At 38.7% G+C, this 15,360-nt stretch overlaps 1 protein-coding gene across 4 annotated transcripts in view; it reads left to right on the top strand.

The window, feature by feature from the left end:
- tgfbr3 (transforming growth factor, beta receptor III) overlaps positions 1–14,316 on the top strand; it is a 74,407-nt gene extending 60,091 nt beyond the window's left edge. For 3 of the 4 annotated variants that reach the window (XM_011474319.4, XM_078946218.1, XM_011474320.4), the window contains 3 exons: positions 3,977–4,012; positions 4,111–4,218; positions 9,702–14,316. In XM_011474319.4, coding sequence (XP_011472621.1) covers positions 3,977–4,012; positions 4,111–4,218; positions 9,702–9,820 — 263 coding nt within the window. In that variant the 3' untranslated portion in view covers positions 9,821–14,316. Of the gene's footprint in view, positions 1–3,976; positions 4,013–4,110; positions 4,219–8,263; positions 8,377–9,701 lie in introns of all 4 variants that reach the window. The other variant, XR_002290010.3, reaches the window with a different exon arrangement.
- The last annotated feature ends 1,044 nt before the right edge of the window (positions 14,317–15,360 follow it).

The raw sequence follows: 15,360 nt of genomic DNA on the forward strand, positions 1-15,360 counted from the left end.
ACTGAAAGTGTTCTAAAGACAGACAAAAGAAAAGTTACGCCCAACCTCAAAACACTACAAATTACTTCTCATCATCTGGTCTTTATTAATGGCTCTGTGTGCACATATGTGTGTGTGTGCTTAAGTAGCTGCATGGTTGTGTAAGGGCACTAGCAGATGCACATGTGGTGTACATCTTTGACATTTGTACAGTGGTGTGTGTTTGTGAGAGCACATCAGCATATGGTTGACTGCAGGAGAGAGCGGACCGCTCACACTAAAACTCGGCTCTGCTGTTGTGCCAGTTCTCCCTAAAGATATGGAAAAAGAGAACTCGGAGCACTGAGCAGCAGTTGTTTTCATTTAGACCCTCCTCTGTGGCCTCTCACCTCCGCCAGTCGGAGGAGTGAGGGGAGTGGTCATCTCCTCGTTGATTCTGGGAGACCAGCCAAAGTGCAAGCATTTGCTGGTCAGGATGAGTCTGAACTGTATTTGGCCATGTTTTGAGAGGTCTTTTGTCATTTAAATGGGATTTCTGATCAACCTCCAGGTGGAACTCTAGTCAGCCATGGGTTCTTTTGTATTGGTTGGGATTGTGTAAAACTAAAGCACAGAAGCTTCCCTTATACATTACATTACCAGTTCTACAGTCGGATTTCTTCCCGTCTAATTAGACCTTGGTTTTTACCGCTGTAAATACTTCTGCATGCATGGATGGAGTCAGTTTGAAACACATCCCGCAGCACTACGCCAACGCAGTTTGTACTGCCCACACCAGCAAGACGCTCAAGAGGGTTTATTTTCCATGGAGCAGAGAAAATAAACACAAATAATCCGTAATTACATTAATGAAGAAAAAAAACCTTCCAACTCCAAGCAGGGATTTCTAACAGAAAGGCATCTGCTATGCTAGGATGTCAAAGAAAACAAACAGCCCTTTTAGGGGTTGCAGTTCTGCTCTCGACAGCATCCCAAAGAGCTGAACTTGATCTACAAATCAAAGGTGGACAGCTGTGGCAAAATTGCTGCATGGAAAAACGCAGGAGCCTTCCTTCCAACTCAGCCAGGAAAAGTAAATTTACTGTTTCACAACACCAGTAAAGTATGTCTCCCTTTTACGAATGCTGCAAGTTTTTGAAGAAAAAAAAAAGAACAACTTTTATGAAAGGTTGGCAGTGTGGATCATAGCTGTACTCTAAGACAAGCAGTAGTGCTGTGGTTCTAGTCTTGAAGGGAAAGAGAAATGATGCTAAACAAGAGAAGGGATACATGCTCCAGGAAATACAATTAGAAGTTTCTTCACTTATTGTAGTTAATATACAGTATAATTTAGGTACTAAATTAACTTCCTCCTGCTTGCATAATGTCAATAAAACTCTGAAGAAAAACTCAAGGGACCCCCAAAACTTGGAATAGAGAGTAGGGCTTTAATGCAATTTTCTGACGATAAAGGTTGCTTTTTCAACCTTTTCCAACCTTATCTTTCAACACCAGGACGACAGAGTACAAAACGAACAGTTCTGTAACAGATTTTGCAATTGATAATTATTGCAGAGTTGTCTCGGGATGGGGGCAACAGAGACAAAGGCCTTAGAATTCAAATCCAGGAAATGACACTTCAAAAAGGAAGTGGTCTGTGTGATGCCAGGGGGGCAGGCAAATCAGAACTGCATAAATCCATTTAAAAACCTATGGTAAACATAATAGGTTCAAACAGGAAATAAAAAAGCCCCATTACCTAGATCTGAATTCTGTTTGCTGAGCTTTCCAACATGGGGTACATGAGGGATTCTAGATACAATACTGACAGCCTAAAGACTGTAGCTGAAGTTAATGTTTTAGCATTCTGAAAGTAAGGTTTAAATGGTTTATACATTTTACAGAGTAACCATTTGTAAGAATTTTATGATTCTCCCTTCAACAAATTTTATTTAGATATAGACATCTAGACTGTGGCATAAAACTGCCCTATAACATTAATTAGTAGAAAGTTAAGTCATAAACTTCTACTTAACTGAATGATGAGTATCAATATCAGAATCAGAATCAGAAATACTTTATTGATCCCACACGTGGGAAATTTGTTTGTCACCATAGCAACTGACAGCAGAGGGGAAAAAAGACTTAGAATGATATAAAAAAACAAGAACAAAGAAAATGTAGCATAAATGCAAACAACAAGGTGGTATAATTTAAAAAGCTATTTACAGAACAGTGCAGGTAAAAAGATGTGCAAAAGAAATGTACAAAATAGAAAAAAACTAAATAAATAGATAATAAAAAAATGTGCAAAGGTTATCTTTTGCATTGTGATTTGTTGTACAGGGTTATTGCATTGGGTATGAAGGATTTCTGGCACCGGGCAGTTTTGGAGCGGAGCTGTCTGTGGAGAGGATGCTCTGGGTTGTCCATGATTGAAAGGAGTCTGTTCAGTGACCCAGTGAACGATTTAAACCATGGGTTGACCTTTTAAATACATAGGCGTCTGCGGCAACCCCTAAATAACACACGCTCTTTGACATACCATAACTCTTGGACCATTGATGTTGAATTTGCTGATTCTGTCATGGAGAAAAGCAACTTTTCATGTCAGATTTGCACCATTACGCAACACGTGACTAATGTAAAGTGCTGCGTAACGTCATAAAGCTGCTTTTCTCCATGTCAGAATCATCTGGTTTATGTTGATTGTGTAAGAACTTTATTGCTGTAAAGTGTTGCATGTCAGCTCGAGGCTGCTTTTCTCGACTCCAGAATCTGCTGGAATTACAATAATTGCATAAACGGTTATAGAGCTGCAGTAGTTGAAAGAATGTCAACACTGAACTAAAGCTTAGATTTTAAAGGGTTAAGAGCTGGTCAGAGGTAAAAGAAAAAACCTGGAATGGACTCATTTTGTACGAAAACCAGTGTCTACACAAAAAATCAAGCTATGCTTGCATCTTGTTCATCCAAGAGGCTAGCATTTGACCAGGGATGGAGCTGCTGCTACCATAGCTGAAGTGGGACTTTGTTTGGCTGAGAGAGGCTAAGGGATCTGATTAGCACCCTGGTTGATTGATAATGTTGGAGAAGGGTTGTAACGCCCTCAGTTTGAAGGGTCAGTCTATTCTTGTCCCAAGGTCTTTTGTCGTTTACCTACTTCCTATGCATTGTTAAAGCAATAACAGGAAATGATGAACTATATTTTATATAAGCTTGAGTTAAAGTCTGAACATTAGAACCTTTTATTTGTTTTTAGTTTGATGAAGTGACAATGTTGATACGGGGATAGATTGTGCATAGCTGGTGGGTTCACAGACCTGAACTAGTTTCAGACAAAGATGAGAAAGCTCCAATGAGTTTTCATCACAACACAAAAGATAACATGAACTTCCAAGTTGTCAAGGGAATGTTGTGAACTGTGGTCTTTTTCAACCATGGCTCTTTGTGTTCCTCTTTTATCTTCTTGTGAAGCTACAAGCTTTATTGGCCTATCTCTACATTCTTTGCATAACAAGTCTGCTGGGACAAATAACATTGGGGAGATGAGTTGGGGGAGTGACAGGAAGGATGTCCTCTGGCACTCATCCCTTCTGAAATTAAAGTCCTTTTTGATGAGCTGTCATCGTTCATAATACGCGCTGAAAACTCAGAGGTGTTCTTTCCAACTATAGCCTCCATTGTCCTGGAGTGCTGGACATGAACCAGGTTTGCCTCTTTAGTTGTGCTGTACACAAGCGTCTTTGTGCTGTTTGTGAAGACATCATTATTGCTAATTCCACTTTTGAAAGGATGCCAGGTTGAGCAGAGCTTGTGTCAGTAGGTTCATCCAGCAGGCCAGTGATATCTTACAAAAAAGCTGCTCTTTCACTGTTTTTCCATAAAAACATGTTTCAGCTAACAGCATTCCTAAGTATCTGCTGCTTCTTGCACATGTGGCCAGTCTTATATACAACAGATTTATTCTTATAGTAGTTAACATGCAGTAAAACATTGTTTTTCTTGTCTTTTGCAGTTGACTCTACAAAAGACAGGAGTCCAGAAAACCCTAGTAAGCAGAAAACATCATTCCTACTCTAAGGCATATTTTGTTTATTCTCACATATATCATTCTGAACTCTTTGACCTCTAATCTCTTCTGTTTCCCAGAAATCGTTTACGTGCTGGACACTCCAACTGTGGCAGGGATTGCCTTTGCAGCGTTTGTGATTGGGGTTCTGTTGACTGGAGCTCTGTGGTTTATTTACACCCACACAGGTAGGTCCTTGAACTGCTGCTCGGTTGCAATGACACTGCTCTCCACATTCAAGAAAAGATAAGATTGGAAGGAATGTTCTGGCGTCTCAGTGCTAGCAGCATGTTGCTGTGATCGCCAAACATTCAGAGTCTGTCACAATAACATGTCCACTCTCCTACTGTAAAAATAACTTTTTTGTCAGCAGCAACAAGTCTTCTCTTTCCTTCTTTTTACTTTTTGGGGGCTACAAGTGATCAGCAAATATTTGCAGTACAATAGTTGGAGACGCTGTGGAAATTCCCCTTGTTGATTTAAGTGGGCTCTCACAGGAAAAGACACACAATCTCTCAGTTAGATGCCAGGATCTTCCCCGTCTCTAGCTTGCTGACCCTGACTGACCTGAAAAGGAAGTGTGCTCCCAGCAGCCCAAAGAGTCCACCGCCAGATAAAGCTGCCCTATTCTCTGCTTTCAGTGCCGTTGACCTTCATGAACATCATTCATTAGGGGTTTAAGATAACTTCAACATTGTAAACGTCATACTAAGGCTGAGCTTGAAAGGTAGAAAGAGCAGATTCTTTGTTAGTGGCTTAAGGCCCGTGCACACCGGGACGAATATTCGCCAGGCGTTATTCGCCAGCGTTTTTCGCCACGTTTTTTGTGTTCACACCCAGGCGATTTTCGCTGACGATGAGCTGAGCGAACATGCAATTTCATTCCCTGACATTAGATGGCGCTTAATGTAAACAGAAATACTCCTGTACACAAGGTGGCGCTGCGCAACTTTACGATTCTTAAAGTCGCTTTTTACTCAGAAGAAGAGAGCAAGTATTTACGCGTTTGTCAGAATAATACAAAGAAAACATGAATATTTCAAGCACCAGTTGCTCCAACTGGTGCTTGGTTCGGGGATATTTTAGAATGTCCGTCATTATTGCTTCGCGGCAGTGTAGACGCTACTTGGCGTCTATCTTCTTCGCTGGTATGTGTGCTCAGCAAGGCAGTTTTGTGTTTGAGCGCCCCCAAGTTGTGTTTTACTGTAACTTCAGAAGCACCAGACACGTGTGCAAAAGCGCCATTCTCATTGGTCGAATAGATTTCGACGCGAGGCGTCAAAAAAAAAAACGAACCCGAGGCGTTTTTTTTTTTTTGACGCTTTGACGCGTGGCGTTTTTTCGCGTCGGTGTGCACACTCTCATTGGTGCCCTTTGTTTAGTCACGAGGCGTTAAACGTCGGCGAAAATCGCCGGCGAAATTCATCCCGGTGTGAACAGACCTTAAGAGTGAGCTTGTCCCCATACCATTTAGCCTTGAAGCAGCTACATAGATGCGCCCAAGTTAGTCACACTCTTTCACAGTTACACACACTTATGCAAGCTCCTCACATGTTGTCATTGTTACATAAAACACATAAATAAGCCTGTTACACTCTATCACATTTACATACTCATGAATGAGCTCCTCACGTTCTGTCATAGCTACATTAACACATAAGCTAGCCAGTTACACTGTCAATGGTATAGACACACGAGCAAGCTCTTTACACTCTGTCACAGTTATCGAAACAAGAGCAAACTCATCACATTTTGTCATAGTTACAGAGACAGACTAACAAGCTCCCCACGTGCTTTCATAGGTACACAAACCACATGCACACTTGTCACACTGTCATGTTAACAGATATACATTTTTCACACTCTGTTATGATTCCACAGACACAGGAGTGACACTGTCAAAGTTAGTCAAACGTGTAACATGCTCGAGCATGTTCCACCCTGTCATAGTAACACATACGAATGAGCTCCTCACATTCTGTCATAGCTAGATAAACACATGAGCAAGCTCACCCCACTCCATCACAGTTACGGACACATGTTCAAGCAGTTACTCTTCTTAGAGTTGCACATATTTACAGGGCAGGATTGTATCCAGGCTTTAAAGCCTTTTCTAAATCTTATCTTAAACACAGTATTTTATTGGACTGATCAAAGACTCTTGTTTCCACTTTATGGATTTGTGGATAATGTTAAGTAAATCATTTGATGCATGCGAATGATTTTGTGGTTTTTTAGTCCCAGCAGCTCCAGTTTGCAACAGCTTTATCTGTTCCAGTTATGGACTTTAAAATTATGTTTTATATAATGCTAATAAGAGTGTTCTACCCAGGCTGATGTGACATTAAAATCTTTTCATTTAATATGTGCAATATTGAGCTTGTTGTCTGTCATAAACTTAAATGGTCATTAACGACAAATGACTAATGATGACGACCTACGCAGACGATCTCTCTTTTATGTGCTCAAGCAAACACTCTTGCACGCAGGTTTTATTCATGTTCTGATCATGTTAAAATTGTTTTATTTAAATCGTACTGCACTGCTTTATACATGCAACACTTGTGGATTGACTACAGGGAATCAAGTATGCAAAAGTTACAAGTTGCTAATAATGATTCTCTGAGGATTTTATTAAAAAGACCACAGTGGCGCCGTGCTAGTGAGATGTTTGTTGGTGCTGATGTTCAACTCTCTCCAGGCTTTTTTAAGACATTTTATCTATGGTTTTAGACGACGTCTTATTGCCTCTCAGAATTAACTTATTTTAGCACTCACCAATATAAAGCTCAGGATTCTTAAAAATCAGTCTCCAGTCTGGAGATACTGGTATGGACGCATTTTTAAGCCCTTCAATGTTTAAGGTTGTAATTTGTGTTTTTACTTGGATTTTTATGCCTATTGTTTTTAGAATTTTTATTTGGATATTTATTGTACCTTTGATGTATGAATTTCTGTTTGTTTTATAGTCTAGTTATTTGGACCTTGAGTCCCTTATTAAATAGTTCGTTCATTCATTCAATGGAGCAATAAACAAATCCTTTAACAACCTGGTTTATAAAAGAAAAAAATAAATACAAAGTTGGCAATGTTACAGTAAGCTAGTCCACCACAGCAGAAACTCAGCCTTTATCTGTTATCCAAACTGCTGGGGAATAGAAAAAACACCAGATTTTGTGTGTAGTGAAAGGTCACTCAGGACGAGCAAGTTCGTTGCAGTTGCTTAAATTTCCTTAAATGGCAACATTTGAAATGAACCCAAAGAAGCGAGCTCCCCAACTGTTACATGTAGTTCAAAAACAAAGTTTTAATACTTTAAAGGCCCAGGGCCTCTCATCGCTTCTTTTTTTGCTTGATTTAATTTTGTTTATTTATTTTTTTGTCCAGTTCAACTGAATAGACTTTAAAGTTACATGATGTCAGATGACATATCTGTGGAGTGAAAAGTCTCTCTTTATTCTTTTCTAGAAACCCCCTTCCCTTTGTCCAGCTGATGCTGTTATAGTTAGACTTTTTCCACAAACAGGTTCATTTACTCACATGAGAAGACTTTTTTTCATATCATCTGCTTTTATTTCAGACCAAAAATAACAAAATTAAAGACAATAATAAACTTACTTTTGCTAGATTTGATTATTTTTATTCAAATTGATTTTATTGTGTATATTCCTAAAACAATGTGTTTTATCCCTCACACTTACACAATCACATTTCCTTTGACCATACAACCATTGACCTGTGGTCATATCCGAGTTGTAGGTAAATTATTTCTAAAAAGTAATTGATTACTTTACTTAGCTACTGGATCAACACTATAATTAAATTACTTTACTCATTACCTATTTGAAAAAGTAATTCAGATCTCGCTACTTTACTTTTTTCCTGTTATTTACAGATTCTCAAGGGGAAAAAACAGTTTTCACAAACATCCTCTTGTATTTCTTTTAACTTTATTTTTAAAGCAATGACCTCGTGCAAAGTATGAACATAGTTACAGATACAACCTGGCTTCATTAGAATTCAGACAACAGTGTGAAAAATGACACAAAGATAAGTTACAACACATGTGGTCTATGCCACTGCTCAAAGTGGGATGAACCTGTTATGCCTACATTCATACCTATCAAATCTGAAATTAAACCACTCTGTGGAAAACATAAAACACTATTTGGGTTTTCCAGTACAAAAAGTTTCATCTGTCTCTCTCTCTCTACATCTGCCTTTTGTGCACAGTTCTGCGCTGCTGCGAGTCTACCGAACTACCCCACCCCCTCTGCGGAGCGCATTGAGCGCCACCACATATTGACCAGAGACGCAGTCATGTGCAGCTTAGAGAGAAAAATAAAGTAAGAAAGGGTGAAATATTATAGAAAAAAACCACTGCCAGGAAGGAGTCGGCTCGTGTCTAAGAGACAACTTTAGAGTTGTTTCATTCACATCAGTACTCGGGACGAGTCTCTGCTCTGCTGCTCCCCTATTTCAGCAGGACCAGCAGTCTTAGTTGAGATCTGAGAACCCAGATGTTAATGTTGACCAGACACTTCAGTGCAGCTCTTACCCTCCTATCCAGTGGGACATTTCCAGGTCATGTGGCCTAAACAATCCACATGCTGACTATACCCAGTGACTTTACCAGCCCACGGGATGATTTGGTCACAGAAACATGTGAACTCGTAAGTGTGAATGTTCCACCAGCTTAAAAATCTGGAACTCCCATCACCCACCACTCACCATCATCACACAAAAACACAAACAGTTTTGACTCCTATACCTTCTACTAGAGGGCTCACGCATTCATACACAAGCCGGATTTCAAAGTTATCAGTGCAACTCTAAAGAAATGGAGGGAGGGACTACTACTGTTTTTTTCAGTTTCTGAATCCACTCTTAGAAATTTAAGATTGTGCATACAATGTAATTTCTTTTGTACTTATCCTTCTTTTAGACACGGCTCTTATGTTTGGCTAACACTTAGATGATTTTAAATCAATAAAGAAAGTTTATTTATTTTTAGGATACTATATGCTAACATTGCAGCATTGCAGATATAAAAAAATATCTGTGGAAAATGTGGACACTATAATAAAATTAGAAATCAATTCGTTCCTGCAGAGGTATCAATTACAACCGTCTCCGGGGTTATAATATGAAGCGATTTTCTTTGATGATGTTCCAGCCTTTGACAACCCAATCTACAAAATAATATTAGACTGAGGAATTGAATTTAATCCAGCAGATTAGGTGAATCCCTATTGTTTTACGTGGTTTTGGTCCAGTGAGGGAATTTCTCCCTTGCCAAAAGGCCCTTTTTCCCTAAACATCTGTAGAATACTAAACCAGTGCTTGTACACCTGAAAAGATAAGATGAAGTGGGGATTAATGGAAAAAATTAGTCACAAGATTTTTTGTTTTAGCCAAAACACTAAATACATGAAGGGTTTTTCATTGCAAGTTTGAACCTTCACTGCTTTTGACTGAAATTTTCTTTTTTTCTTTGCATTGTTTTTAGCAACAATAAGGTGATGTTTGTGTTGAGCATTTTCTTTATACCAGTGAAATGAATGCAAACAATAATGAGTCTTGGTGCTCCAGTGAAAATCGATTTGGACTTTTCTTTAACTCCCTGCAGCCAGGTCCACTTTAAACGTGCCATTCCCTGCTCTGTTTCTAGGTGAGAAACCTGCGGCGCCGCCGGCCCAGAAGTCACTTCCCGCCTCTGAGAACAGCAGCACGGCTCACAGTATTGGCAGCACACAGAGCACGCCATGCTCCAGCAGCAGCACAGCGTAGTCCAAGATGTGCTTGTCCTGAAGAGCTCAGGACAAACCCTGGGCTTCACAGTGACTGGTTTGTTTTTCAAAAATCATGAAAGCGAAAAAGTAAACACCTGTTATTAAAAAAAAAATACATATATATATATCTGCATCCAAAGTGCAGAAAAAAGCATGCAAAAAAGGAAAAACTGTTTTTTTATAAGAGTCTATCAGATGTGCAGGCATGTGAAAATTCTGGAAAATGGTTTATATTAGTTTTCTTCATATCCAAATGCTGCTTTGATATTGACAGTATCACATAGTTTGGGTTTGTTTTGCCAATGCTTAGTTTGTGGAGCACCTGGCACGTGTACTTTAGCTGTGAGCAAATGCAACGACGAGGCGCCGATGGCTGGCCCGTAACGTGTTGCTTAAACTCAAGCAAACCAGGAAAAAGGCAGGGGGTGGGGGCAAACTGAACCACTATAAAAGAGAGGACAGAAGTGCAGTAGAAACACAAGTCTGTAGCTATGGTTAAATAAATGGCTCAAAATGATGATTACGTGTAGAACGGAAGAGGGAAAAGGGAAAAAAAAATGTGAAAGAAAAATGTGAAAAATGTGCAGGAAAACCCTACAAGTCATATGAACACATGATGGATTCATGCCTGATGTTGTTGGCGGTTATTTCTTTAGTCTGATGGTGTTAAAAGGCTTCAGACCTGTACTTTTTCTCATGCTCAAGCGCCACTAGTAAACTTTTCAAGGGGGGAAGCAGCTTCTACAGAGCTCTGTAAAGTGGATCATGACAAATGTGTCTTCACAGGGGGATACTTTCAAAGGAATTCCACCTAATATTAGCTTTGGACACATACTCCTATTTATGACGCTGTACGCGTTACCGTCTACCACTTTAAACCCAGAAAAGCTTTTAAAAGGAGAAATGTTTTAAAAAAAAAAAGGTTGAGTGATTTTTTCAACATTAGTAAATTTAAACTTGCAATGAGGAGTGGTAGCACCTTTGAAGCTGAAGCTGAGTTTCCATCTGAAGCCATACAGACTCCTTCAAGCCGCTAAAAAATGTAGATTTTATTAATAATATTCCATTAGTAATGGGCTCTTTCTGTGGAAAGCTGTTTATCTCCTTAAGTCACTCAGACTACTGGATTTTTGGACCATAAAGCACACCGATTTTTAAGGCAATCATAAAAGACAATCTTATAATGCAACTCCACTACCCAGCATGCTTAGAGGAACCAAGAAGCAGCGGGCGATTGGTCAGTAGGGTTAAGGGGAAGTTTTCTGCAGTGAGCAGCCTAAAGTTCAACTTTATTGATAACTCCTGACTACAGTAATACCCATAATACCCAAAGTCATACTAAAACATTTTGACCCACCTTTGAGCACCTTGTACCACAGAAAATCAGTTTAAGGTCATTCAGCACAACCAGGATACACACAAAACGTCAATATTTGAGAAAATAAACGATTTTAAGTGCGTATTGTGGTCCAAAATATACAGTACTCTAAGTGCACAGACATGAGATGTTTCTCTTTTTATGCAATGTTAGGAATTGGGTTTATTTTCTCTAAAATGTCTTGTTTTTTAAGTCGTGTAAATAGTGTAAAAAGTTGTAGCGAGGCAGGTTTTGTTCAATTTTACTTGTTGTATTGATTAGCGGAACAAGTTCGTTGAGGATTTTCAATGTTTTAAATAGAAGACAGTTGGCTTCAGAGCACAATGGCCAGGTTTCAAACACACAAACCCAAAATACTGTCCTGCCATCTGTCCTGGAACAAATTCTGAAAAAAAAGAGTGAAGGTTTTCACCTCCAAAAGACAGCCACAGCTTTGATATCACCTGACGATGAGCAGTCCAAAAGTAATCGTACAAGAATTTTTCTGGATTTAAGCTAGCTGTCCTTGTCTTTTCTTGAATAATTTAGTTCAAGTTTTGCCACTTAAAGCATGTTGATTAAGCTGTCATTGATTTTAACGCTTTTTAACACTTTTTCTACATAAACAAAACAAAACAGCAAAACCTATATTTTTGTCTGTGTTGGGGTCGGGGGGCTTAAAAGGAAATGCTATCTTGTTGCTAACAAAAGTCTATCTGAAGATTTATAAAAACAAAACCCAAAAAATGTATTATTTTCTCAAAATGTTTTTATGTTTTCTTTGTATGAAACTTTCTACAGAGTATAAATATATATTTGTTTATAAAATTATATTTTGGAATATATTTACTATAGAAAATGTACTTTGCTTTTGTGTGAGTACTGTGAATTGTGGATTTGCTTAAACATATGTTTTTTGGGATATTGTGTGCGGAATATTCCTAAAAAGTCACAAGTCGGCCTTTGAAACACAGATTAAAGTTGAATTTGAACCACCCCAGTAAAATAGAGAGAGAAGGTACATATAAACTTTCTGTTTTTACAAAAGCGACCTTCTAATAAAGCCTATTGATAGAAATAATGCACCATCAGCCCATTTGGTCAAAGTTTATAGGAAACAACTTGTCCTGTGAAATGTGGATGGGATGTTTCTGCTCCACACAGGACAGTCAATTTTATGACACCTTAAATGCAAAGTAGCTGTGAAGTTAAATGTTATACCAGCTAACTAAATATAAAACATTGTGGATTTAAAGACCAGACTTGTGACAAGGATTCTACGTTTTGTTCATTTTTTGTTTTCACATGTTAGCGTCAAAGAAAAAGTGAGCATTCACAAAGCATGTTCATAAGTATTTAGGACCTCAGTAAACAACATCAACTTCTTGTTGCCACTTCAGCTGAAACTTGTGAAATGTGTGAGGATGTATGAAGATTAACACAAAGAATAGATATCTGCTTAAATAACCGTGAACATGAATGTTTAAATGAGATACAAACTTCTAGTTGTCACAGGAGAAAGAAAGGCGACCCTTATTGCGTTCTTAGCGGTCTCAGGACATGTGAGGCATTTCTCTGGTCCCTAAAGGTTTTGTAAATATAGAGATGAACTCATAAACCAAACAAAAAACAGAGACAAAAAATGGATTAGATTATATTCAACGTTATTGACATTATAAATGTACAGTGTTGTTTGGCAAAAGTTAACTGAAACCAAGCTGTCCAGTCGTCGGTTTTCAGTGTCCAGTCACTATGGCTAACTCACTTCCTTTTGACCATTCATATTCTATAGTTAACATCAATGATCATCAGTGAATACGTGTCCATGGTTTGACCTGATTTCTTGCACTAATGCTACAATTATGGTCAACATTGACTTCAGAACAGCAACTTTTAGAAGTTAGCATATAAAACCATTACCTTGTCTTCTTTCCAGTTTTTTCTTTATTTTCAGTAACTAATGATAAATTAACAGGATGTTGCTTCTTCCTGCACTTCATTTTTGTCTCTTGTTTTTCATCTAACATTGTTTTTATTCTAAAGTATGACCTGCTAAGGATACAAAAAGGATGTTTTTCTTTTCACTGTTATCACAGCCTAAACTCCTTAATAAAAAAAGGATTGAAGTCCCACTCCGATCATCTTTTGATGTGTTTAAATGAAATCCCATTGATCTTTTACTTATAATTATGCCATCTTTAGCCAAAATTTAAAAAACCTGTGTTGTTTTCTAGGACATAATTTCTGCACAGCAGACTTTCATTCGAAATTTGTCTCTAAACTGTGGGCGGGACTGTTGTCACGGAGCAACCCCACCCCCACTCCCCCTCCCAGCAGGGTGCTTGTGATCTGTCCAGCATAATTTCTGTTCCTGATCTACAATGATTTCAGTAAAGAAATCCACAGAAATGTAATTTTCTTTATATATGTCCTCAATCATGAAAAAAAAGCCACAAAAACATGTTAACAACACCAAAAACACATTTTGTATCGGAGTGGGTCTTTAAAGCTGTTGGGAGAGTCACAGTTTGTTTTGTAAAATGTGACAAATCCATATCCTACATGCATCTGTAATTATCATCCTCTGTTGCTGTTCTGGCTCCTTTTTTTTTTTCTGGATCCAGTCCGTGTTCAGATAGGATTAGTATTTTTATGCAAAACAGTCATTAGTATTCCCAGAGGTTCAAATATCCTCTTGTTTGTCCCCTTCTTGCCTCAGTGCATGCTGGGAAAAGTGCCATGTTCGTCTGATGATAACAGACAGACATGGATGAAGTGATTCTCACAAAGAGTGCCTTGTTTGCTGAAAGTATGCAGAGCTTCTCCTGCTAAATGTTTCCCAATTTCTTTTTCAACAGCTGTAACTGGAGCATAAGTCTTTCAAAGGAATTATTGATTGTAATTTGTTTTCCTTGTTTTTTTTTATCATTTGACTACCTCATGTATTTAAATGAATGTGCAATTTTTGTGTCTGCATTTGTGCTTCAGATGACAACAGTTTTGTGATTTATGAAGCCGTGATGTGTTAAAGCTGAATGTATTAGCCTTTCTTCCGCTCCTGAAACTTTTGTATTGCTGTAAATATGGAGAATGGTTGTATATTCATTATGATGAATACATTTTTCATTTAGTCAAAATATTTGTACTGTGGTTATTTAGTGTTGGCTCTGTGGTCTTAGATTCAGTACCCACCTCTGGTGACTACAGAAAGTGCAGAGGGCATAACACTTTAATTCAAACCAATCAGCATTCATAACAGCTTTTTCCAAATCCCTTCAACCTTTTTTGGGCCTTTTGTGAAACTACATGTACAATATTTAGCCTTTTTTTTTTTTTTTTTTTTTTTTGCCTCCTTGAGGCGTCTGCAGTCTGTTAGCTTCTCGTCCAAATGATGAGTAATCTTTTGCATAAATCTTATCGGGGCCCCAAATTGTGAAGTCATTATTTCCAATTCCAGCTTTGCCTTTTGGGAACGCGGAGTACGGATTTTTTTTATGCTGAGTCCATGTAATCATCAGCATCGGGTGAAACAGAGAAACAAGGTAAATACAGGATCCAACTGGGCAGAATCCAAACATCTAACACCAGAGAGACCACACGATTCAGACCAGATGTCAACCTCTAGACCTCAGTACCTCCACTAAGGTTTTGAACTTTTCGCCTGACCAGATCCTCAGGAAAAGCATGACCTGCTGGCAAATAAAGTGGTTTTACATTCATAAAAATACACATCAGTCCTGAAATAATGCAGAGAGCATCAGTTCTCCAGCTGATAACCCCTCAGTAATGAAAGAGGGCGCAGGAGCAAACTGTGGCTCCAGAGACCACTGTTTACCAGATGCATTATGGGCATAAAACCTTCCCTGAAGGATTAGTCAAAGCGGGCTGACTTGTGCAGGTGTTGCCCGGTCATCTTTCAAAACCAACAATGAGGCCGCATTGACCAACAGGCGTTCACCAAAACTAGACAACAGAACAATGGAAAACCACAGTCTGGTCTGACGAGTCAGAATGGAGTTTGAAAACACAAAACAATTTGTCCTGCTTTGTGTACACCAGTGGTTCCTAAACGTCTGTCTTCTATACTCAACATTGTTCGTCATGTCGTGTGAACAGCCTCCCTCATGCATTGACAACTCTTTAGAGTCCCAATCCAATCAACTTTTGATTTATTTTAAAAG

This window comes from Oryzias latipes, chromosome 4 (assembly GCF_053564925.1).
Source record: "Oryzias latipes strain Hd-rR chromosome 4, Olatipes_Hd-rR_3.1".
Classification (NCBI taxonomy): Eukaryota; Metazoa; Chordata; class Actinopteri; order Beloniformes; family Adrianichthyidae; genus Oryzias; species Oryzias latipes.